The following is a 27,142-nucleotide window of genomic DNA, read 5'->3' on the forward strand; positions in this document are numbered from 1 at the left end:
TATTCTCTCAACTCCTGCCGCAGCTACTACAAACTTCACCTTTCTATCCTACCCCTCAGCTGTCTATCTTCTCTTCAATCCATCTAAAATGCCACAGCAAGACTAATCTTTCTTTCCTGCCACTCCGCATATGCAAATACTCTCTCCACACTTCCTCTTAGATCTCTGCCTAAAAGACTTCTCCGGCTACTGACTGACGGAAATCCCTGTCACACCCGATCAAATTCTCCTACAGCTTTCAAAATTTAAACAATCCCTGAAAAACTCTCTTATTAGGAACTACCCTATAAATATCTATAAAACTCACACTAACAGAACCTCACAACTGACGGCAAGGCACTACATACCCTTTTTGTTTTCATGACTGCAGCACTGGATAGCAGGAGAAACAGGGCTTACATAAAACATGGACATACAAGGTAGACAAAATAAATGCAGAGTACCCTGTACCTTACAAACAATTGATCATCAGAGTTGTTGGTAAAAAAACAGGTGCCATATAATTGTATATACCTTTACGGTCAAATGAGTATCCATATTATTTGAAAAACCATGCTGCAGACATGTACCAAATGCCCAGATCATGAGCTGCAAGGCAAGTTCACACTGGCTGCACTCTTGCAAATTGTCCAATAATGCAATTATGGGTGTTTTAGCAGGATACAGAGCATTTTCTCCTGTTAAATGACAAAAATTGCTCAAATCAAATGCACTGTACAGTACAATACAAAATATAATTTCTAAGTACAAACAAAACTTTACCAAGACGTCTAAGCAAATTAACTTGAGTAGTGACATCTCCTCATTACATTATTTCTACAGCATACAGTGAATACAGATATATAGTATATGTATAGTGTAGTAGGGTGTGTGTGTAATGTACAAACAGATTGTAATTTTAACAAAAATTCAGCCTTGGAATAGGTTCATGATATTGCATCAACGATTGGAAACAATATAATTTAGAAAAATGAAAACAAAATCAATATCCTCAGACCCCCAAATAAGAACAAATCTCCCAAACAAATCTGTCAATTGTGGGAATTTTATAGTACAATTGTCTGTACATGTTTCAGGTCTACATTACCTTTAATGTATGGACGGTTAGCCACATTTGCACAATCCAAAGGATACATTTTTCTGCCTGTGATGTAAATAGGTAAATTGATATTAACAATTGCAAAAAAACAAAAAATAAAACAAACATCAACAACAAAAACTGCAAACTTCAGAACAGTTTAAAGGAGAGGACCATCTTTATAAATTGAGACACCTCTTACCAAAACTCACCAGTACAATCATTAATAAACACTTGCATGATTATATATTACAGGGCTCAACAAAATTTGTTTTTGGCACCAAATAAGAACAGAGCTTTTAGTCTTTGCAAGAGACACATAATCATACTGTGAGACAAAGCTTAGCGTTACAGCATCAGACACAGCTGGCTAGCCTGTTTAAAGACAGTCCTCTCTTCCATTGCCATTTTCTCTTGAGAAACGGCTGTTTCCTACATTTTAGCCATAGTTGCTTACTAACTTTTGTCAGGTCCAGCGATAATATAACAAACATCTAGCTTTGTGACTATCTACCTATCTTTCTGTCAATTTTTATCTACATATACATACAGCAATTGAAGTGGAAATTTAGTAGTGGCAGTATGGAAAAACTAAGTGAATGGTATTTGAATATTTTACAACGAAGGCAGTAGAAGTGGCAGTACGCTCAACCACTGTATACAGGCCCACTTCAGAGTGGGTGTGTGTGTGTTTGTGTGTGTGAACAGAAGGACTAATTACCAGTTGTACTTGGCACAAAAGCAGTAGTTAAGTCATAGGCAACTGGTAGAACAACCAATGGATCAAGAACAATCCCATCTTCACTGAAGAAATCTTCATATGTCCATTCTTCAAAGTAGTCTCTTTCACCTCCAAAGCTTACATTCTGTAATTGAAAAAAAGGGCTAAAAATTACAATATTTAAAATTCAATGTGATACATTATAATACAGATAGATATTTAACAATAAATCGAATACACAGGTATATAAAACATGATGGGTTCATTCTCTTTCAAATAAGTTTTGCTGAAAGGGTAGCAAAACTATAAATTGCCAAACAGGAAAGTAGAAGAAAAAAATAGTTTAGATTGATTGAGCAACTTTCCTTTCTGTTTTGTTTGCTTGAGTGGCATGCTGAGGTAATCAGCAGCTGGTGGGGAGGGCTGGTGCTATACTGCCATTTGGAGGTTCTTGGGGTACCTCTTGGTAAGTAAGTCCTTATATGTGTTTTTAAAATTGAGAGCTCTCATTGATTAGAGTTAGGACCACCCTATTAGCAGAAGCTCCTATAAATTGATTGAGCAACTTTCTGGTTTGTTTGCTTGAGAAGTAAAAAACAGTTTACCATTGGGATGGTGAAGCAAGAATTCATTTTAACTTTAGGACCCATAAAGAGAATCAGCTAAAGCCAAAATTTACATTTTCATATATGAACCATGAAGGCAAAATGTACTTGTGAGCCTAACCATAACGTACTGCTGAAGCATTGTTACAAACTTTAATCAGCATACAAAGGGCTTCTGATAAAATAAAAAAATAAATGACAAAAACATGTCAGCTATGCTTGTTGTTACCCAATTGGCAAGGACTGTGTATGCATCCACAAATTTACAGTCTGTATAGAAAGGGATTACCACATAGGACCGTGGAAAGAATTACAATATTCTGGTTCCTGAGCTGGTCCAGAATAATACAAGATACTAAAGAAGCACATAAAACAAGGACTGCTTCATTTGGAAAACTACATATAGCAAAAAAAAAAATAATTGTGTTTGTGAAAGTATCTTTAATGTAGTAAGATGACTGCATATATGTGCATAGTGGCTTTACTTGCTCTATAAGTTATTTTCTACAAAATGAGTGGAGAGAACATTCCAACAAAAACTATATGACAACAAATTGTCTGGACCTGCAAATCACTTTTCCTCCTTCATACAGCACAAAGTGAGTCAGAAGGCCACAATAATATGTATAAGCAATCAAAACCAGTGCAAAAAACACAACATTACAGTAACATGCTGGAGTCAAACTACTGTATAAAGGAAAGATATACGCAGATGCCTGACCCACTAGCTGTGTGCTTGCGTAAGAAAATTAAGCAAGCTCTACAGGGGCAAGGAAACTGATGTCTCTGAATACAATTTGCAGACACTACAATGCTGTAGAATATGTTGGCGATGCATCAATAAACAAATAATAAAATGATATTAATAAATTGGTAGACAATTAATTGCTTAAAACATAAATAATTTAAGCAGATGTTTCATTAAGGTAAAAATAGACCATATCTGCCTGAAATAAGTGAACACCCTGCAACAACAACTTATCCTCATGGAAAAATGAGTAAAGGAGTCAAAGCAGTCACACACATATGAAACTAAAGTGGTCATAGAAGGAATGCCACCATTTAGGACAAATGGGCCAACTGTACTGGCAGAGAATATTCTGACAAATCACAAAGGTAAAGCAGAGCCCTGCCAAGATACAGTAGCTTGCAGAATAGGGGACAAACACAAACGTGAACTCTGAAAACGAGAGAAAAAAATATGAAAATGTACTGTCAGTGCTGAAACACTGAACTTCAAAGAGCCATCCGTCTCGTAACCCCCTATATTGTAAAAAGAGAAACAAAGATATAGAAAAGAAACAGGTAGGAAGACGCGAAAAGCAAAGGCACTCCAGTTCTCTAATGAATTATTTAAATACAGTTTAAAAATATAAATTTCCATTATTAAAAGATTTTTTTCTATATGAATCTATTCCAGATATTGATGTGGTGAAATATTTAAAAAAAAAAAAAAAAATAGTGTAAGAAATTGGGTGTAAAGTGATAGATATATTGTTAATAGTGTGTCTCTCACTGAAGTATAATCCTTAATAAAACGTATAGGTATATTGTAGACTCAATACGTGCAATAAATCTCTGCTCTTAAATTGGTCTGGATTACTACACAAGGGTTCATGATTTTCAAATCACTTCACACACAATTTATTACACTAATGTTTTTAACTATTTCGCCACATCAATATCTGGAATAGATTCATATAAATAAAAAAACGTTTAATAATGAGGAAATAAAACTAGATATTTAAACTGTATTTAAATAATTCATTAGTGGACAGGAGCTTTTTCATGTCTTACAATCAATTTCATTTCTGTAACTTATCTTTAGTTGTTGGAAGTGCACCCACCTCTGTGAAATATAGATGGAAATTTATCTGTGCTTATCACAAACAGCTGTTGGTCCTTTTCCCTGTGCAATTTCAATTAACTTTCACTAAGAAGAGAAACAACCAAGAAAAATAGAAACACACTAAAGGCCAATGATGCTGTGCAATATGAAAATGTCAGCATTGAAGAGCAGACTGTTTTGGAGACAAGATTATGAGACTCTGAATAGTATTTTTTTTCTCAGTAAAGCTTTTCAAAAAGATGAACTTACGCAGCATTTTACATGCTCATTTCATAAATATTAGTATTAAGCCAAATATTAGACAATATGCTAATATGTTTATGTGTTATAACCTATAATGATGATTCAACAAGATATTAATTAGCAAAGATTGTTTTAATGTACGGTTTTACCTGTTAGGATAACAAAGTAGTTTAATCTTTATAACCCTTGCATTCTGCATTATGAACTGCTAGCTTTGTACGTACAGTTAATAAAAGCGTTGTGACAAGACTAACTTTTTGCCTGAATTATTCTAGAATATTACTTCTCTGAGATGAGAGCGTTTGGGAGTAAGTCTAAACCTCAAGAAACATTCCATTAAAAGACAGTATTTTGAGGTTCTGATGATGGAAAGGATCATCAGGATATATTTATATAAATGGAAGACACAAACACATAATGGAAGAAGAAATAGAGGTAGGATGATATCTACCAATACAGAAGTTCCTTGAAACCAGCATGACATCTATTAAATATGCTCAGGATATCAAAAGATATATCCAAAAACAAAAATCCAGAAACACCATAATTGTAAATTTAGGCAGCTATGGCAACTGCTATCCGACCGAGTACATGGGAATATTGGATCAGCATAGATCACTGACCCCAAATTCTTAGTCTCTAAAACTTTTGTCATCTGCATCCAAACAATATGCAAATTCAGCAATCTCCAAAATAGTAATTATCTTGAGATTCTGTTTTTGAAATTACTGAACATAACTAGACAAGTGAAACGCTGATTATAATTGGTTACTTAGCACACTCATGCTCTGAAGATTTAGGAAGGGGTACCTGCCCTCTAACATGTCTTTGTGACATTCCTTGCCATTTCCCACTGCAATACAGAGCGGTTTGTCCTTTGAGAGGTAGATTCCTTATAACCATCAATAGAGAATTGTTACAATAATCTTAACAGATATTAAATAGCTGTACAGTGGCTAATAAAAAAAAAGTTCTACACGCTTTTATTGTAATTGCAAGTATTTGTGATGTAATCAATAAAAACCATGTGAGACATTTCCACCACCTTTATTATGACCAATACAATTGAGACAACTTACAGGAAAAGTTTAAAACAAAAACTGCATTACCCTGGCTGCATTTGTGCACATGCCTAAACAAACACTTTATGGAAGCACTTTTTGCTTTTATTATAGCAGTGACTTTTTGAAAAAGTCTAATTCGCACACCTGGACGTTGCAGTACTATTCCAATTTTCCCAGCAAAAAAAGTTCACGGTCCATCAAATTGTCACCTCTGATTCCTGTCTACAAGACTTCTCCCCTGCTGCTACTCACTTATGGAATTCCCTACCGTGCCTTATCACTTTCCCCACACCATTCAAATCTTTTAATGCACTCTTAAAAACCATCTCTTTATTAGATCTCATCTTACTCCCATTAATACTACTCACACTAATGCACCCCAACAACTGTCCCAATCTCCCAAATTAAGCCACACTCTCTCATCATTTCAGCTGTCTGGCTGATCATCCTTTGCAATGATGACAAAGAAAGGGTAGATAAGAACTTCTTAGAAAAAAACCAGTGAATATTTTCTATTTAATCAACAACATTTATTTAATAATAATTATTATTGCGCTAAATGCAAGTGCTGCGAGAGCTGCATGGATGTACTAAGGAGGGGGTCAGGCATAAAGTCCATACTATTATGTGGGAAAAAAAAAAAAAACACTTTATGCAAAAACGCGCATATTATATATATATATATATATATATATATATATATATATATACACATACACACTATTTGCTGGCGTATAAGACTACTTTTTTCCCCTGAAAAACATGCCTCCAAGTGGGGGGGTCGTCTTATACACCGGGTCCAGTATCGTGCGTATCCAGTGCGGCCGCGGCGGGTCATCAGCGTGGCTGCGGCGAGCATCAGCAGCGATACAGGGGTGCCAGCCTTTTTGGCGTGACCGGCCAGTTCTGCTGACAGGGAGGGCAGACAGGGAGCAGGGACCAATCCAATCAGGCTTTGTATACAGCCAACAGCCAACCACAGTACTGCACCATTGTACAGTACAATACAGCATAGAAAATGTCCAAACCCCTATCAACCCTATCATGGCACCAGCAAAAAGAAAGAAATATGATGCAAGTTTTAAACTTAAAGTTGTAAACTTTGCCATGGAACATAATAATTGTGCTGCTGCAAGACAATATGGAGTAACAGAAAAGATGGTTTGGGACTGGAAATCAAATGAAAAAGCATTAAAGATTATGCCAAGGGGTAAGTGTGCACTTGCTCTCTCCCTCTATTTGTTATCTTCCTTCTATCATTGACTAGTGAATTACGTTTAATAAGCTTGCACTGTTTTATGTTTACTGTACATGTTTGATAACATACAGCCTTGTGACAGTTTTCCTGCATGTCATAGGCATTCGAATATAAATTAACATGTTGAAATCAATTCTGATGTTCTTTTATGTTTTATTTGGTGTGTGGAAGGTGTGCGGAAGAGGGGGTAGTCTTATACGGCGAGTATATAACAAACTCTATATTTTGAGTGGAAATGTTGGGGGTCGTCTTATACGCCGGCAAATACGGTATGTATATATATATATATATATATATATATATATATATATATATATATATATATATATATATATATATATATATATATATATATTTCATGTTTATCTATATTGCCCTTCGTGTTTAGTGAGATTTGAATCGAGAGTTCAACTTGTCCAGAAAAGTTTCATTTTTATCACCGTTCGCATGTAACGAAAACAGACAGAAATGAGGCCTGAGCGGACGTTTTAAACGGACATTTAGCAGTGAGGTCAACGTCAACCTTTAATCATATGATGCTGCAAATTCATAATGCTGAAATTCCTGTTAGCCAGGAGCACGTAGTATTTTTTGCCTACTGTAGGGTTTCAGCTAATTTATATGTGCTATCTTTACACAAAGCTCATCATAGTGTTGTTCTAACAATGCCAACTTGAACTGTCACACACTCCAGCCAATGAAAGAAACAGTAAATGTGAACATAAATGTAAGTGTAATTCTGTTTGTGTGACTTCTACAGTCCTTAATGTGCACAGTCTCCTTTATATTTTAATACTATTTAAATGGTACGCTTTACGTTGGTAAAATTATATTTTTTAACACAAGTCACCAGAACGATGAAAGTAACATTTTACTGTTTTATGGCATATTACACATTTTCAACATAGTCACCGCCACAAGTGTACTTCAATTTCTATTACACATTCAGAAAATAGGATAGAGAACTGAATTCTCTTTCTCAGTGTCTGTAAAAAAAAAAAGGGGGGGGGGGGGGCGCAACTTTCTTCTCTTGCCTATAAGCCTTCGGTTTACAATTAATCTGGCAAAGGAAGAAAAGGAGCAAAGTAAAATAAAGACCATGCAATCATGGGTGGTTTGGTCTGTGACATGAACGCTGCGATATCATAGAAGTAATGACTGGAAATAAACAGTCGACTCTATGATCCGCCTACCAAAGATGGCAATCTCAATTTTATAAAATGTGTAAAAAATATGCATGGTCACTAGATTGCTTTCCTTCCTTACGGTTCAAAGGATAAGGGCACAAGAATAGCACTACAAATTCCTGGTTGATGTAAGCTACTGCGGTGGCACTCTGTCTATCAGGACCATGAATGTCTATCCCTTGTGTAGCCATGTGCAGGTGTTCACAGTCACATATATAACCAGAAGTTTAAGGATTATGATTGGCAAGATGGACTCATGAGATGAACAAATACATTTGTCATGCTAATGTAGAGAAATCTCCTCCTTACCACAGAAGACTGTGATACTTAGTCACTACCTTTCACACCAGAACGGAGAAGGGTCTCCTAGCCATCACATAGGAAAGATCAATCCACCGCCTTAGCCCAGGGGCCTCCATTCCCTTAATCCGGCCCTGAGCACATGTAACACCACAATAGTCTTAGTTATGCAGTACTGGATGCAGGTTAATCAGCGATGGGGATATTGGTTCTAGAAAATGAACAATCTCTGCAGAATAGATCATTGAAAGATGAGAGTCATCATCCAGATATGGGAAAATCATGACCACCTGACAATGCCTACAAACTGACACAGGGGAAGAAGTGGTGGACCTTCCAAATGTAGCTATGAGGGGAAGCATCGATGATATCCAGGGACACCAGGAATTTCTCTCAGACTGAAGAAAACCATAAATTTCTATCAGAAGGAATTTATCAATATCCAACACAGGTCGGAAGGAACTGTTCTGCTTGGGTGCAAAGACGATGTTGGGAGATAAAACCTAAATACGGGACATGTCATAACTGATGTTCTCGAATTTTAAAAGAAAAATCTTTTTTTGCGCTCTGGGAGTTTGGAAGCACATGAGATGAAAAAATGGTACCAGGAAGTACAAAAATGATAACAGAGATACACAGGTAACCATGAGTCAGATATGGAGAGCGACCTGGAGTAGATAAAGAAAGGACAAGCACATTCACACCCCAGGTCCTAATCAGAAGTCAGAAAGTGTTACTGCTATGACAAGTCTTTGCGTTCTCTTTGAAAGTCCAGAAGGGCTTTTCTGGGGATGCCTTACACCGGATTGGGTTCTTGAGACAGGTATCAGATCACTTGACATGCATTAATGCAATCCAATTTTCACAACTCTAAATCGCCATGGGAAAGAGGGTAAAGGGCTTCAAAACATCATGATGTGAAAACATTTCTCTGAATCAGCCCATTTCCATGATACCAACTGTGGGCTAAATAAATAGTTTTAATAAAGGTAGAAATGAAGGATGACTGGTTTTTTGAGCCCTGAATGTTTAGAGACATATGTACTGCCCTATGAGTCTGCTAATCTTATTGCGGGGAGTGCAACCACCATTAAACTTGGAACATTGCACAACAATATTTACATTTCTCTTTCCTACCATTGGGGGACACTGCGAGACATTGGGGTATAGTAGGTGGTCAGGAGTTCTTGTCACTTAAACTGTTAAATTCTGGGACTCCTCCCCTGCTATGCCCCTCCTCTCTAGAGAGATCCTCAGTTTTTTGTAAGTGACCTAGAGTTCGGTCACTGGAGTATAGGCTCCTGCCTATACTCAGTTTAGTTATAGGTTTTCATGTTTTTATTTTAATCCTTACAGGTGCAGCGCGGGATCCCTGTAGCCCAGCAGAGTGTAGCAGGACTTAGCTCTACGCACTCTGGGTCCCAGCGCAGGTAAGTGAAGCCTAGCGCTCATTTTACCAGCACCTCTGCCGGCAGTCTTCAATAGGGGCCATATTTTAATAGGAAATGACAGGCCAGTGTGGATGTTGGTGCAAACTGAGGACTGAAGGAGAGGGGTGAGTGACAAGCAGCTTCTCTCTCTCTCTCTCTCTCTCTCTCTCTCTCTTTAAACCGCTGGCCGGCAGCGCTAAGCTCCCCTAGTCAACGAGCAGGAGGCTGTGAGGGGGAGTACTAGAAGCGGCAGAAGCAGCGCTCACACTCGTGGAGGTGAGCGGCTGCCCTGCCGGGCACTCTGCGGGTGAAGAGGCATGATCCCGGGCTCTGGGGACCGAAAGCACTCCTGAAAGCCGACAGCCAGGTCATATTCCCCGCGATTTTCTAGCTCCTGGCGGCCATTGGAGGATGGCACCAGAGAGCTCTCGGGAGGCAGAGTATGACACTACAGGAAGGGGGGGAGTAACAGCGCTCCTTCCCGCGCGGGTGCCGCCATTACAGCTGTAGTTCCCGGAAAGCCTGCATTATATTAACCTTTGCTCTGCCTCTCTGCTCCCAGAAAGAACCTAATTGCCCTAATCGCTGCACTGTATCTCTAGTGAGCATTGGGAGGGATCCTGTATTGTGGGCTTGTATAATCTTGTGAGGTTTTTCTGTAAATCAGAGATTTTCACAGACAGTACTAATATTGGAACTTGATTGTATTTGGAGTGGTGCTGTTCAGAGACTGCCTAACACAAATCTCTTCAGTTTAGTCGTCTTAAGTTGTCTGCATTACTTTTAAGAATTATTTTAAGAAGCAGAACAATGGCGGAGAAGGGAACAGCAAAAGGCAAGGGTGCTTCTGCGCCGGCTGCATTGTATTTTGCCTGTTCAAAATGTAACAATAAACTTTCTGTTGCCCACACAGACCGAGACGCCCTTTGCGCAGCTTGTTCGGCTGACGCTCAGAGGCAGGATGATTCAACCCAGGAGGGTTCCTCTGCAATGGTGGAACCACCCTGGATGCGGTCCTTTTTTTCGGCTATGGAGAAAATGACGGCCGTGATGCTGCGACCAATAGAGGTACATGACAACACTACCACACTTACACTTGCAGGCAGCCAGTCTGCCGAGAATATTCACACATCACAGGCAGGGTCCTCTCACGGGCAAGACAGGCCAGTATCTATTCCCCAGAGGGGTAAGAGGGCAGTTTCTGACGCAGATCTGGAGATAGATCAGCTTTCGTATCACTCCTCAGCCGAGGAAGGTGAGGTAGATATTGACCCCGAGGGCGAGGCTATCTATAATGCTGACTCTGGCTCCACAAGTGTGGATAGTCTTATTTTGGGCATCAGACATGCCTTAGGGTTAGCTGACCCAGAACCCGTGGTACCTAAGGATCGGTGGTGGAAATCCATGACCAATCTCTGGGTTCGGGGAGTTGTGTCCCGGGGCTATGTCATAGATCTAGCCCACCACCCTCCTCACAGGTTCTTCGTCACTCCTCTCCCCTCTTGCCCCCGCAGACGTGTAGGCCTTCAGGAAGCCATGCTAAAGCTCCTGGCGGCTCAAGTAATAGTTCAGGTTCCTCCTATAGAAAGGGGGCGAGGTTTCTATTCAAACCTCTTCCTGGTGCCAAAACCAGACGCAACATTCCAGCCCATCCTGAATCTTCGGTCCCTAAACAGGCAGGTGAAGGTTCAAAAATTTTGCATGGAATCCCTTCGCTCTGTAATAGCAGGAATAGAGAAAGGGGAGTTTCTGGCATCATTAGACATCAAGGACGCTTACCTTCATGTCCCTATCTGGGAAGGACACCAAAATCTCCTTCAGTTCGCAGTAGGAAGGGCGCACTTTCAATTCAGGGCTCTCCCCTTCGGCCTAGCTTCTGCGCCCAGAGTCTTTACCAAGATCATGGCGGTCATGGCAGGTCTATTGCGACAGAAAGCCATTACAGTGGTTCCTTACCTAGACGACCTTCTGCTGAAGGCACCGTCTGCGGTTCAACTATCCCAACATATTCAGACTGTCACGCAGTTTCTACAAAGTTACGGTTGGGTGTTGAATTTTCCCAAGTCATCGCTAGTACCAGCTCAGCAGATGCGCTTCCTGGGACTGTTGTTCGATACTCAGTCTCTGAGGGTCTATCTGCCAGCAGAGAAGGTCTTAGCCTTACAGATAAAGACCAGAGCCATGCTAAGGAAGAGGAAGGTCTCGGTTCTCTGTTGCATGAAGCTCCTGGGGACGATGGTCTCAGTATTCGAGGCAGTTCCATTTGCTCAATTTCACTCCCGTCCACTTCAAGCAGAGATCCTGCGGAAGTGGTCGGGATCCCAGACGAATTTGGAAAAACAGATGGTTTGTCTATCCACAGCCACGAGGCTATCTCTGGTCTGGTGGACGTCTCGGTAAAACTTGGAGAAAGGCCAATCCTTACAGGTGTGGTCGTGGACTCTAGTCACAACAGAAGCCAGTCTGTTGGGTTGGGGGGGAGTAACAGGAACCCTGAGGCTTCAGGGTCTCTGGTCCCCTCAGGAAGCTCGTCTTCCAATAAACATTCTGGAGCTCAGAGCAGTGGACAACACCCTGATAGGAGCACAGAATTTTCTAAGAGGAAAACCTCTTCAGATTAAGTCCGACAACGCCACCACAGTTGCGTACATAAATCATCAGGGCGGCACTCGCAGCGCAGCTGCTATGCGAGAGGCCACACGCATACTAGCATGGGCAGAGCGTCAGGTTCCCAGGATCTCGGCCATTCACATTCCGGGGGTGATGAATTGGGAAGCAGACTTCCTCAGCAGACACACCCTACATCCCGGGGAATGGGCTCTAAACAGTCAGGTATTCTCCCTGCTGGTGGGGTCGTCCGGAAATAGATCTGATGGCGTCCAGGCTGAACCATCAGGTGCCGCGCTACGGCGCAAGAGCACGAGACCCAGGGGCAGACATAGTAGATGCCATGTCAGCCCATTGGCAGTACAGGTTGGTGTACATCTTCCCACCCATTCCAAAGATTGCACGGGTGCTGAAGAAGGTAAAGAGGGAGAAGGTTCCCGCGATTTTCATAGCTACATTCTGGCCACGCAGAGCGTGGTTCTCCGATCTACTGTTATTAGCAGGAGCTCCTCCATTTCGGCTTCCCATACAATCAGATCTGCTGGTTCAAGGCCCATTCCTTTACCAAGGTTTGGATCAGCTGAGTTTAACGGCCTGGCTATTGAAACCCTAATACTTAAGGCTAAAGGCTTCTCTCAAGAGGTCATCAACACCATGATTAGAGCTAGAAAGCCTGCGTCATCTTCCATTTATTACAGAGTATGGAAGACGTATATTGTGTGGTGTGAGTCTAGAGGGTTTCATTCGTCAAAATTCAGGATTTCCCGGGTCCTGGATTTTCTTCAGGACGGGGTGCAGAAAGGTTTGCGGCTCAGTTCCCTCAGAGCCAGATATCCGCTCTGTCTATTTTCAGAAAAAGATCGCTGAATATACAGACATTAAGACTTTTTTGCAGGGAGTGTTGCGGTTACAGCCTCCATTTTGTCATCCTGTTGAGCCCTGGGACCTAAACTTGGTTCTGCGGGCTCTTTCTAAACATCCGTTTGAGCCTTTACAGTCTGTGGACTTAAGGTATCTTACATGGAAGACAGCATTTTTATTGGCCATAGCTTCAGCACGGAGGGTGTCTGAGCTTGGGGCTCTTCGCTGTGACCCTCCTTTTCTGATTTTTCACACAGACAGGGCAGTTCTTAGGACCAAGCCATCCTTTGTTCCCAAGGTGGTTTCGAGATTTCACCTGAATCAGGAAATTGTTGTCCCGGCTTTCAAGGAAAGAAGGGACTCTTCAGAAGGGTCTACGCAGCTTTTAGATGTGGTGCGGGCTCTACACATTTATGTAGACCGTACAGCGCAGGTTAGAAAGACCAGAGATCTTTTCGCCTTATACGATGCCAACAAAAGAGGCTGGCCTGCTTCTAAGCAGTCTATTGCTCGGTGGATCACGTCCACAATTCGTGATGCTTATGTTTCAGCTTCTCTAGCTGTTCCACAGACTTTAAGGGCACATTCTACTAGGGCAGTGGGTGCCTCCTGGGTGGCTAGGCATGGCGCGTCGGCAGAACAGTTGTGTAGAGCGGCGACTTGGTCTTCCGTCCACACATTCACTAAATTCTACAGACTTCAGGGCTTTGCATCGGCTGATGCAAGCTTTGGTCGCAGGATTATGTGTGCAGCTGGTCCAGAGCATGCCCACCCTTGAGGAAGCTTTGGTATATCCCCAATGTCTCGCAGTGTCCCCCAATGGTAGGAAAGAGAAAAGGGGATTTTTACTTACCGTAAAATCCGTTTCTCTGACTCCATTGGGGCACACCGCGCACCCTCCCTTGCTATGTATATAGTTCTGTGTGTGAAAAGTTTGATTATGGTTCTTTGTTTTAAGACCTATTTAGGTTATGTTACCTCCTTAACTTCACTCTTGGTTATTCAAAACTGAGGATCTCTCTGGAGAGGAGGGGCATAGCAGGGGAAGAGTCCCAGAATTTAACAGTTTAAGTGACAAGAACTCCTGACCACCTACTGTCTACCCCAATGTCTCGCAGTGTCCCCCAATGGAGTCAGAGAAACGGATTTTACGGTGAGTAAAAATCCCCTTTTTCATTATTGCTGCAAACATGTCAAAACTTGATTAAATCCTGTAAAAGGTTTTATCCTCTGTATTTAGCTCATTCAATGGGATAATAATCCAAACTTCACAGGGTCTTTATTTTAAACTACAATGCCAACCATAACTTGGCTCCTCTCTAAATACTTGACCACATCCCTAAATGTACCTCACACATACCCTCCGAATACCATAATTAATAATGTATGTATACAATATTTTGCTTAAGAACATTACAAATTATGAATATTCTACGCTTTTAAACCTATTCACCACAAAATATTGCTAAATCTTTTCCTTAAATGACCACTAAACTTGTAACACAGGTTGATCAAAAATGAGAAGGCATCTTATAACATTAACCAATATTTACATCAATCACCCACAACACTAAAAGTGAATAACATTGATTATCTCGTTACAATGGCACCTGTCAAGGGGTGGAAAATATTAGGCAGCAAGTTAACAGTCAGTTCCTGAAGCAGGAAAAAGCGTAAGGATCTAAGAAACTTTGACAAGAGCCAAATTGTGAAGACGAGACAACTCCAAAATGGTATGTCTTGTGGGGTGTTATTAGTATGCAGTGGTTAGTACCTACCTAAAGTGGTCCAAGGAAGGACAACTGGTGAACCAGCAACAGAGTCATGGGCAAACAAGGCCCACTAATACGTGCGGGGAGCAAAGGCTAGCCCGTCTGGTCCAATCCCACAGAAGAGCTACTGTAGCACAAATTGCTGAAAAAGTTAATGCAGGTTTTAATAGAAAAGTGTCAGAACACACACTGCATCGCAGCTTGCTGCGAATAGGGCTGCATACCTGTCACAGTGCCCATGCTAACCACTGTCAACCATCAGAAGCGCCTGCAATGGGCATGTGAGCGCCAGAACTGTACCAAGGAGCAATGGAAAAAGGTGGATTGGTATGATGAATTACATTATCTTTTACATCATGTAGACGGCCGGGTGGGTGCGTGCGCCGTTTACCTAGAAAAGAGATGGCACCAGGATGCAGTATGGGAAGCTGGCAAAGGCAATGCTCTGCTGGGAAACCTTGGGTCCTGGCATTCATGTGGATGTTACTTTGACACAAACCACCTACCTAAACATTGTTGCAGACCAAGTACACCCATTAATGGCAACGGTATTACCTGATCGCAGTGGCCTATTTTAGCAGCATAATGCGCCATGTCACACTGAAAAAAATTGTTGAGGAATACTTTCAGGAAGATAACAGATTTCATGGTGTTCACTTGCGTCCAAACTCCCCAGATCTCAATCCAATCGAGCATCTGTGGGATCTCCACACACACACATACATACATACATACATATACACACACTATTACAATTAGTTAAAATAAATCCCGCAGGTCTACTTACTTTAGTTATAAAACCATAGTTTTCGATTTGGCATTGTCTATAAAGTTCCATGGCTATTTGAGTATATTTACATAATTCCAAAGCATCCAGCAGGAGATCTGCAAGAACGATAAGCATTATATATTAGTTTTGTCTGTGACAAATAAAATATTGATTACATGTAATGATGTTGCACACCACATTAACTTGAGATCCACTATCATGGCAACTCAGTATACATAAATATCAAAATTGTGATACTAGCATCAGATGTTAAAACATATTTACCACTTTCAAAACATATCCAATGGATACACACAGAAAATTCCACACTATTTATAGAGGGGGTGAAAAAGAAAATGGTTTAAAAAGTGTGGTGTTAGAAAATGTCTTGGGGCTCAGTCTTTCTACTGATGAAATGTCCATACTTTCAAGAACTCCCAAGGAAGTAGAATTACTTGGGTGTGATTTTAATCGTCTTATTTTAAGAAAACAATTTTGTATTTAGATTAGTTTGTAATCAGCATTTTTCTTTAACAAGCATTATGAATTTTTGTCATATTTAACTCTATTTTGTAATTGTCTATATACGATAGACTTGATTTCCATAACGCTACTTTTGTGCAGGGAATGGTCTGGCTCACAGTGTCTAAATTAGGTTGTGATTGCAGTTTGAGATAGGCAGGGAATAACTAAAGACTTTCCAAGAGTTCCAATAATTTTTAGACAGACTTTGATTTACTTCTAACTTCAAATTTATCTAGCATGACTCCAAAGAAACCTACTGGTTTTAACTAAGGGATGTGCCAACACCAGGGATAAGCTCAATACTACATCCTATTATCAAAGGCCCAATGGAATTTAAATCCTAATTTGCATATTAAGATTCAACATACCATCTGTAAGGCTAAATGGCCAGACCACTTTAGGTGTCACCAGTGCTTGTTAATTCTGTCAGATTATAATAAACATAGAGTAATAGCGATCATCTTCTGACTGGATTCACCAACATGCTTGATGATGATCCCATCTATTTTTATAATTCATAAGCAGAATGGTTGCCATACATCTTGACATTATAATGTCTGCAGCCATCTTATAATAACAGGGAAAAGAAGATTTTTGTACTTCCCATAAAATTTAATTTCTATGTATCCATTTGGAGAAAACTGCTAACCATGGGGGCACGGTGCTGGAGTAGTAGAGACTATTGAAACTCCGCCCTCTCTATAACGCTCCACCCATATCTCCTCATTTGTTTTTTTGCCAACAAAGATAGGACTGAAATAACAAATGACAGACGAACGATCGATCAAACCTAGAGTGGTTTGCTGTTGATGGCAGATGCCTATTCGATTGTAACAGGTGTCAGCAGATGTGAGTTAGGAGGTTAATCCACACGTTGTCCCTTACTTAAAAAGTTTAAATAAAGTCAGTACTTTCAAGTAATTTATATTTCCACTATATGCGAATAAAAAGCTTTATACAAGCCCATACACAATCGTCCAAGTTGCGCTCCCCAACACCCTTTGAAAGGCATTGTATTTACAACCCGGGCGGCCGTGGCTGCATATCGATCATGTACAGTTCTCTCGTGTCCTCCTCATCCCCTCCCACGGAACCGTTTGAACGGGCATGGAAATAGGATCTTGGAGTAAATTTGGACGAGGAGGGATGGTCGCTCTTTTGTGAAAAGATTTCAAGGTCTTCCATTAATACAGCCATTCGAGAAAACTCATACAAGATTTACACTAGTTAGTACATGGTCCCTACAAGATTACACTCTATCTTCCCCCACGCCTTAGACCTTTGTTGGCGCAATTGTGGTTATGTGGGATCTTTCTTCCATATTTGGTGGGACTGTCCTCTAGTATCTAGATCTTGGGATGAAGTAATGTTATTGGTACGAGACAGGTTACTTCAATCAATGCGCCTAAAAACCCGCTATCGGTGCTACTGTATCAGCCTATCAAAGGGATCTCTAAGTCATCGGATAAACTTGTTCGACATATATATAATGCAGCTAAAATACAGATAGCCAGTGAGTGGAAGAAAGCTTCACAACCCCCTAGAGAGGCTGTTATAAATAGAACCTGGCACACTGCTTCCATGGAATATGTGACAAGTCTCCTCCATGATACAGGTCCCAATTTCCACAAAGTGTGGGGTCCTTGGTACAGTTTTAATAATAGCAATATGCCAGGCCATTTGTAAGCCTTACATGCTCACACTCTCTGCTTCTTTTTGAATTCTCCATCTACTTACCTCTGGGTCGTTCTACTTTCTCTATTCTGTGTCTACCCCTTTCTTGTTCACTAGCATCCTGGCGTATAGGGCTCTAGGCTAGAGATGTATTTCCAATTTGGAAATCCCCCCCCCCTCCCCCATTTAAAAAAAAAAGTTAAAAAAAACAGCAGTTTGTTCTATTCGTTATATATATCCAACCTTACATGGTCTATCTTGGGTACGGGAAAAGTCCTCATTTGTACACTCACCACGTAGGCCGTTAATTCCCAACTACCACTTGGAATGTATCATAGTATATAATCTATATTTATATAGTCATTTGTATTTTTGTTTTGTTTCCTCCCCTGATGTTTATATTGTGTAACCTTGGTTCTTATTTAATGCCAACAACATGTATGGTTGTGCTGTATATTGATATCAATCTGCTGTTACAAATAAAAAGTTTAAAAAAAATAAAAAATTAAAAAAATAAAGTCAGTACTCAATATCAAAAGTGGAGAGAGTACAGTGACCAAAGACAAAGGCTAAATATTGTCACACTCAGCAACCATAACAGGAGGGTACAGTGGCAAAACACAATTGCCAAATAAAGTCAGTACTCAATATACAAAAGGAGAGACTACAGTGACCTAATTAATATACATACCATGAGAGTACAGTGACCTAATACAAGGCTAAATAAGTCAGTATTAAAAAAACATAAACAGAGAACACTGCTATTGCATATAATAGACAAAAACAAAAAAGAATCTAGACTGCCTACGCAGAACAAAATTACATGTCCTACTCCATGGGCACTAAAAAACTGATAAGACATGAATGAATGGGTACATAGAGAAGGACGATAGAATACAAACAAGTTTCAGTTTGAATAGGGCCTACTACTCCAGCACAGCACGCTCTATAACCAGCATGGTTAACAGTTTCCCCCATGCGGGAAGAGAGAGCGAAAGATTGACTGAATTATAAGAATTCATCTGGACCACAATCATGATAAAAGCCCTTAGTAATTAGCTATATCCCAGCAGAACTGGATACAATATACTTCATTGTCATTGGTATGAAGTTCTGTTGTTGGCTTTAAATTAAGTGGATATATTGAACTGCATAGACTCAAAAAAAAAAAAAAAAAAAAAAAGGGGGAAGAGAAGAACATTTACATCATAAGTACAATTACATACATAAGTACATTACATCAATAAAGATTTGTATGATTTTGATATAAGTTCATAGTGCTGGATATTACCTGGACTGCATATTGTGGATGCTTGACAAGCTAACTGATACGTGACAACGGTTAGATTCATTCCTGAAGGAATTACCATAGGAGTATTTGCTTCCAGCATTTGACACAGTTTTTGAGAAATTAGAAAGAGTAGATGTGCAGTTTGAGCATTGCAGTGATGTTCATATAAATCACTAACAAGAATAAATATTATTGTTAGATAGGTTTTACACATGGTGAATTGTACAGAATACCTTTTGCTACAGAGTTTGCAATCTAAAACAATCGGGACGAATATATACACATTTATCAATACAAGATATTAAAGTGTATCATCATGAAATGTTAACTTCATAGAGGGGAAGGATTAACCCATTGGTTTGTGTCCCCCTATTTTAACAAATCAAAAACGGTTTTAAAAATGTGTCTATTTTACAATCATGTTTCAAATCTATAAAAATGAGCTATGTTAAAAAAAAAAAAAAGAAACCCAACAAAATACTTACAGACAACCAGGTTTTAAAAAAATGTGAGGGAAACATCAACAAAGGACACACACTGATATGAATGTTTCAAGAACTTCTGAAGCAGAACTAAATATGCTAACACTTGTCACAAAATAAATATAATCTTGAGAAAATATAATGTTACATTATAAACCTCAAATGTTGCATTATACCTGCATATCTGCAGTGCTTTTTCAACCTTCCCAGCAGCTAAAGCTCTTAAGGCCAGTTCAGCACCAAGCTCCTGCTCAGTGACTTGCAAAAGTAATGCAAGTCTGTATAGCCTGGACTCTGTTGATGGCACTTTGGAATTCTCATCATGGCTTGGATTCTGCTCCGGTGCCTTTTCAGATTTAGTCTTGGACTTTGTAGTCTCATAAGCTATAATATGTTCTTCTCTAAGAAGAGAAACCAGTAAGCGATTTTCATATTCTTCTAGTGAAAGGAATATTTCAAAATCTTCCTGCAATACAAGTAAAATCGATAAATGATTAAAACTGTACTAATAAAAAAAGTTAACTAAAAGGTCAATTACCAGCTTAATGTCAGTTAACTTATAAACATGTCATAAATGTTAAAGAGAGTGTAACTTGACAATTTTCTGTGATTATTTCATTTTGTCTAGCACAAAGGAAAGTACATGAAACACGCTTTAAGCTATCCTTAGTGCAGGTTATGAGCAAAGTAAGGAGGATTGTATTTTTTTACCTATTTCTGCTACTGGCAAACCACAAAACATTGTAAACGACCCCAATGATGGATGACACACACATCACTTGCCACTATGTCACGCTAGCAAGCTTTTGTATGACAGACAATTACTACTCAATAAGAATAAAATAAGAACTATGGCATTAAATAAAAGGACAATGGCAAATTAACTGAATAGTGAACTTTGCAAGCTGACTAATTAGCACCAGCATAGAAACTAGGTAACACCATCTAAAAAGAGTAAAGGAAACATTAAGAGATGCTTTTTTTGTTTTTATATTTTTTTATAATAGACCCACAGGGAGAAAAAAAAAAAAAAAAAGAAATAGGTGACTGTCTTTAACTAACAAAATGAAACACCTAAGCAGAAATGTTGAGACCTTACCTGTAAATTAGAAATTGCTTCAAATATTTGTAAGTTTGCTTCACAAATCTCGCTTTTCAGAAGATTATCTGCAAACAGACATTTATTTTAACACATATATCCATATTTCATTATATCTATCTCTCTCTCTCTCTCTCTCTCATAGATTATATATATATATATATATATATATATATATATATATATATATATATATATATATATATATATATATATATATATATCTATATCACCCAAAAAGTTCTTTAAGCTAACCAGCGCTTAGTAAAAGTGACCACAGTGAATCATATAATGAATTTATACTTAATTGTGATAGGCAGCTCCCCAGTCAATCAACACCTATCTGCAAGTGTTACACCTAAAAGATAAAATACAAAAAGACAGGGGGCGCCACACAGTGTATTAAAAGTGATAAGCAATATAGAGGTATCTCCACAGATAAGAAAACCCCGTACCAGATATGCAAAAAAATTGAGCAAATGTGATGATCAGGCTGACCGTACTAGGGATCCACCTCAGGGCTGGATATCAGGATTCCACGATCATGAACCAAGTAATAAAGGACGATCTGCGGACTCAAATATAGCCACAATAGTGTAATATAGTATAGAAAGAGACCAATCAAGTCTCAAAATACCACAGATTTAATGGCACCACATAAAAAATACAAATGCCCGTACATTGAGCACAATAAAACAAGCTTAACTGTCCGCTGGCACAAACGTGGAGGAAAAGGGTAGCAGCCGGCAACACCTCAGACATCCAGTAATGAGCACAGGGACCAAGAACCTTTCCAACGCGTTTCGTCTTGTAGGTAAGACTTTATCAAGGAGTAATGAATCCAACATGACCACGGGCTCCTAAATACTCGAGTCCTTCTACAGAAAAGCCAATGCAAACACGATCTCGGAATGTAGGCGGTAACCTCCAGCTCCCGATACGTCACATCCGAAACTCCGCTTCCGCTATAGCAATTTTATGTGAAGACGGATTTTGTGTTTGAAAAACGTCAGAAGGGGACATTCCCAACACCGAGCCAGAATATCTGTGATAGGAACTAAGTACCGATACATCACATCCGGTTGGTCATCAGTAGTGCATATATTATAAGAGCTGGTATTTTGAGACTTGATTGGTCTCTTTCTATACTATATTACACTATTGTGGCTATATTTGAGTCTGCAGATCGTCCTTTATTACTTGGTTCATGATCGTGGAATCCTGATATCTAGACCTGAGGTGGATCCCTAGTACGGTCAGCCTGATCATCACATTTGCTCATTTTTTTTGCATATCTGGTACGGGGTTTTCTTATCTGTGGAGATACCTCTATATTGCTTATCACTTTTAATACACTATGTGTGGCGCCCCCTGTCTTTTTGTATTTTATCTTTTAGGTGTAACACTTGCATTCAGGTGTTGATTGACTGGGGAGCTGCCTACCACATTTAAGTATAAATTCATTATATGAGATTCACTGTGGTCACTTTTACTAAGCGCTGGTTAGCTAAAATAACTTTTTGAGTGTCCCATTGTCACTGTCTGCACTTTAAGCTGAGCTGCTAAAGTTCTATATTACAATATGTTTAGATCTGAAAATATTGCTAATAGAGAATTGAATATTGTCAAAAGATTTTTACCGATATTGACACTTTGTCCACTGAACAAGAATCACTAGATAACTTTTTTGGGAATTTAGAAAAATTGCTAGCCAAAGAAATAAGGATTTGGTGGGACATAGCTGGTTTGGAAGAATATATTAAAACCAAACGGGTCCCTAGAGGTTTGAGAATTAAAAAAGTCCCCTCTTTTGGTATAGATAATCCGTTGTTCATAAAGGAGTGGGATAGGACTCTAGATGAATGTTCTATTAATCTTATGAGGTTGATTGTTTCTGAGAAACAAAAGCAACTTACAACAGCCCAAATAGAAATAAAGGATAAAGAATCCAAGGCTGAGAAGCTTAAATCTAAGGAGGATTATAAGATCAATTAGAAAGTGTTACATAAGAAACTTGATAGACTTGAATCTAAGGTGGTAGAAAGGAAAGAAAGGAAATACATCAGAGATAAAAGAGATTATGTGAATAACCAAGTCTACAGCTGGGCTAGACAACAGATTAATGAAGGGCCTAAGGCTGGGGAAAGAACACAAGTTGATGCAAATAGATTTGGGTCAAGATTTAAGGATAGAAGTGATTGGATTAGTGTACCCCATAAACATCGGAATTCCTTTGATACAAGAGTACCTCAACATCTAGCCCTTAGGAACAGATTCTCCCCACTACAGCGGGAAAGATTTTGGAGTACAGAAGAAGATTTTTTTATCCCCTGTTATAACACCCAAGGAGGACACGGTTTACAAAAAGTTCCACCTAAGAGAAAATATAAAAATAGCTTCTCCTATGAAAAGGAGATATATAGAAGAAGAGGCAAACGAGGTGGATTCAAGAGAAAGAAAAAGGAGGCATTACTAGAACAGACTTCTGCCCCTTTACAATCCCTTGATCCAAAATCCTTGGGTATATTCAATCTTTCTGACTATACTCTTACTCAGGATGAACTGCAACTACTTAGCAAAGGTCTCTCTTTTGCACCCACGAATATATCTAATGATTTTCAGCTATTTCTAGGTCTAAATAGATTCACTAGAAATCTTACACTAAAAAGACATTTCTTGAAGAAAAACGAGAATGCTACTGAATTGGTAGATTCTAAAAAATCAACAACAGGTCTTAAGTTACCTTCAAAGTTTTATCCTCTTGAATCTAGGGGTAGTAACATAGAGATGTTTTATCAATTGGTTAAGAAAGATCTTTGCCACAGAAATGTTCCAGTGAGTTCTAAAAAGAACGTTTCACTTCCTGAGAAAAAAGCATTGGATGCTCTTATGAATAATGACAAAATTGTCATTAAACAGGCCGACAAGGGGGGAGGGATTGTGGTCTTAAATAGGGAAGATTATATTATGGAGGCTGTGAGACTATTAGACGATAGAATCTCTTACATTAAGTTAGAACAGGATCCTACAACTGAATATGTGGAGGAGTTAAGGTTAATTCTATATAAGACATTAAGATTGAATACATTGTCTCGGGATGAGTATTTATTTTTGTTGCAGGAATCACCAGTAATCCCGATATTCTATTATTTGCCTAAAGTGCATAAGTCTCTAGAGAATCCCCCTTGGCGACCTATTGTGGCGGGGATTGATTCCCTTACGTCACCTGCGTCACAATATGTAGACTTCTTTATTAAAAAGTATGTGGTTTCTTTACCTGCTTATCTAAAAGATTCCACATCTCTGTTACATCTGTTGGGTGATATACAGTGGAAACCCAGCTTTAGATGGGTTACAATAGACGTACAGGCCCTGTACACCTCTATTGACCATACTAAAGGTATAGAGGCTGTTAATTACTATCTCCAGTTGGATAAAGATCTAGATGATGGGCTCAAACTATTCATTTGTAAACTTATCAGATTCATTATTTCTAGAAATTACTTTAAATTTAGGGAGGACTTCTATCTGCAGATATGCGGAACGGCAATGGGGACTATTTTTGCCCCCAGTTTCGCCAACCTGCTTATGGGTAGATGGGAGTCTGAATTCATATATGGCGATAATAATCCTTTTTCCACTGTCACCATTTTCTACCGTAGATATATAGATGATATCATCTTAATTTGGGATGGTCCCCTTCAGACTTTGGAAGAATTCTTGAGCTATCTGAATAGAAATGATTTTAATTTAAAATTTACATCTAAGATTGATGATAGCTGTATAGAATATTTGGATTTAGTTTTGGAAAGTAAGGGTCCTGAAATTCATACGAAAACCTTTATTAAGGAGGTCGATACAAATAGTTACCTACACTATGATAGTTGTCATCTTAAAAAATGGAAGGATAATATTCCTAGGTCACAATTTTACCGTATTAAACGCAATTGTTCGGATGAAAATTCATATAAGGAACAATCCCTTATCTTCGCAGAAAGGTTTAAGGAGAGAGGGTACCCTGACCCTATTATTATTTTAGAAGCGTTACTAAAAACCAATAATGTAGACAGAAGAGAGATGCTGGTATACAAGAATAAAAAACAGGAGGGATGTAAAACACTAGTCCCTTTTATTACGGAGTATAGTAAAGATGAAAGGAAGATAAAATCTGTCCTGAATAAACACTGGAGTTTAATCTGTATGGACCCAATTTTAGGTCCGGTAGTTCCGTTAAAACCGGATATTATTTTTAAGAAAACTAGGAATCTAAAATCTTTACTGGCACCAAGTTTACTTAAAGAGGTAAAGGGTAATAAGACTACATTTCTGAATAATCTGGGAAAAGGCTCCTTCAAATGCAATAATTGTAATATGTGTAAATTTGTTTCCCCTTCGAGTAAAGTCTTTTATGATTCATTGCATCAGAAGGAGTATAAAGTTAAAGATTGTATAACCTGTCTCACTACGTCAGTTATCTATCAATTAGAATGCCCCTGTGGAAAGGTATATATAGGTAAAACTAGGAGGGCCCTTAAGATACGTCTTCAGGAGCATGTGAGGGCGATTAAAAATAGATCAGATCTACATACAGTATCTAGACATTTCACTGCTTGTCAGAATGCTGACCCTGGTGGTCTTAAGTTCAAAGGAATTGAACATGTGGTGTTGGGTGCACGAGGTGGAGATCTGGCAAAAAAAACTTACTTGTAGAGAGATGTATTGGGTGTATAAATTGGACACCCTGGCACCTAGAGGTCTAAATGAAGCATTTGAAATGGCTTCATTTTTGATATAATCATTTATTGATTTATATATTAATGCCGGTTTTTCCTTTCAGGTATTTCTCATGGAACTCCTATTATGGGGTATTCTAGTGCTGATATATTTGTGTACTAGATAGAGTCCATTGTCTCTCCTATAGCCCATCTGCTGGGTACTGAATATCTATTTGTCTCTTTAAGGGGTTGCCCATATGCTGTTAAATACTCTATTGTAATGATTATATACATGTCTGTTCCATTTATGATCTGGGAATATGTAGAGATGTATATAGAATTGTTTGTACATTTTGTGATTTTGCTGATTAGTTAGATGGATTCTGTACTAGATAGTGAGGCGTTTTTCTTCACTCTATTTATATGTACTATTTATTTGTGTATTTATTTTTATGCTGTAAAGTCTCATTAGGCTTTTAATTGTGACTGTATGTATCACTAAGGCTTATGACTAAGAATTAGCTCTTATAATATATGCACTGCTGATGACGAACCGGATGTGATGTATCGGTACTTAGTTCCTATCACAGATATTCTGGCTCGGTGTTGGGAATGTCCCCTTCTGACGTTTTTCAAACACAAAATCCGTCTTCACATAAAATTGCTATAGCTGAAGCGGAGTTCCGGATGTGACGTATCGGGAGCTGGAGGTTACCGCCTACATTCCGAGATCGTGTTTGCATTGCCTTTTCTGTAGAAGGACGCGAGTAATAGGAGCCCGTGGTCATGTTGGATTCATTACTCCTTGATAAAGTCTTACCTACAAGACGAAACGCGTTGGAAAGGTTCTTGGTCCCTGTGCTCATTACTGGATGTCTGAGGTGTTGCCGGCTGCTACCCTTTTCCTCCACGTTTGTGCCAGCGGACAGTTAAGCTTGTTTGATTGTGCTCAATGTACGGGCATTTGTATTTTTTATGTGGTGCCATTAAATCTGTGGTATTTTGAGACTTGATTGGTCTCTTTCTATACTATATTACACTATTGTGGCTATATTTGAGTCCGCAGATCGTCCTTTATTACTTGGTTCATGATCGTGGAATCCTGATATCCAGACCCGAGGTGGATCCCTAGTACGGTCAGCCTGATCATCACATTTGCTCAATTTTTTTGCATATCTGGTACGGGGTTTTCTTATCTGTGGAGATACCTCTATATTGCTTATCACTTTTAATACACTATATGTGGCGCCCCCTGTCTTTTTGTAATATATATATATATATATATATATATTTTACACACGCACTCAGTGCCCATTTTAGTAGGTACGCCTTTCAAGTACTGGGGTAGGAAGAAGCAATACATGCCATAATCATATCCAAAAGCTGTTAGTCCAGTTTCATCACGACAACAGATATGGATGGCATGGTAAACAAAAATAAAATACTAACGTCCGACGATGGCTATATGCACCGATAGCAAATTATCATACTACCAGAATTTGCATACTGACCAATCAAATCGGAGAGTCTCAGATTGCATTTTCGACATTCAGAATGATCATTTGCAAACTGCATTGAATTAATTTGGGCAAAAGCTATGAAACTGGACAAC

At 39.1% G+C, this 27,142-nt stretch overlaps 1 protein-coding gene across 2 annotated transcripts in view; it reads right to left on the reverse strand.

Moving 5' to 3' along the window:
• The window catches only part of KNTC1 (kinetochore associated 1), a 197,179-nt gene that overhangs the window by 84,205 nt on the left and 85,832 nt on the right, over window positions 1-27,142 (reverse strand). For both annotated transcript variants that reach the window (XM_075177790.1, XM_075177780.1), the window contains exons 33-39: window positions 20,816-20,883; window positions 19,893-20,182; window positions 19,235-19,407; window positions 15,763-15,860; window positions 1,800-1,944; window positions 1,088-1,144; window positions 514-677 (exon numbers count right to left, since the gene is read on the reverse strand). In XM_075177790.1, coding sequence (XP_075033891.1) covers window positions 514-677; window positions 1,088-1,144; window positions 1,800-1,944; window positions 15,763-15,860; window positions 19,235-19,407; window positions 19,893-20,182; window positions 20,816-20,883 — 995 coding nt within the window. The remainder of the gene's footprint in view (window positions 1-513; window positions 678-1,087; window positions 1,145-1,799; window positions 1,945-15,762; window positions 15,861-19,234; window positions 19,408-19,892; window positions 20,183-20,815; window positions 20,884-27,142) is intronic.

This window comes from Mixophyes fleayi, chromosome 1 (assembly GCF_038048845.1).
Source record: "Mixophyes fleayi isolate aMixFle1 chromosome 1, aMixFle1.hap1, whole genome shotgun sequence".
Classification (NCBI taxonomy): Eukaryota; Metazoa; Chordata; class Amphibia; order Anura; family Limnodynastidae; genus Mixophyes; species Mixophyes fleayi.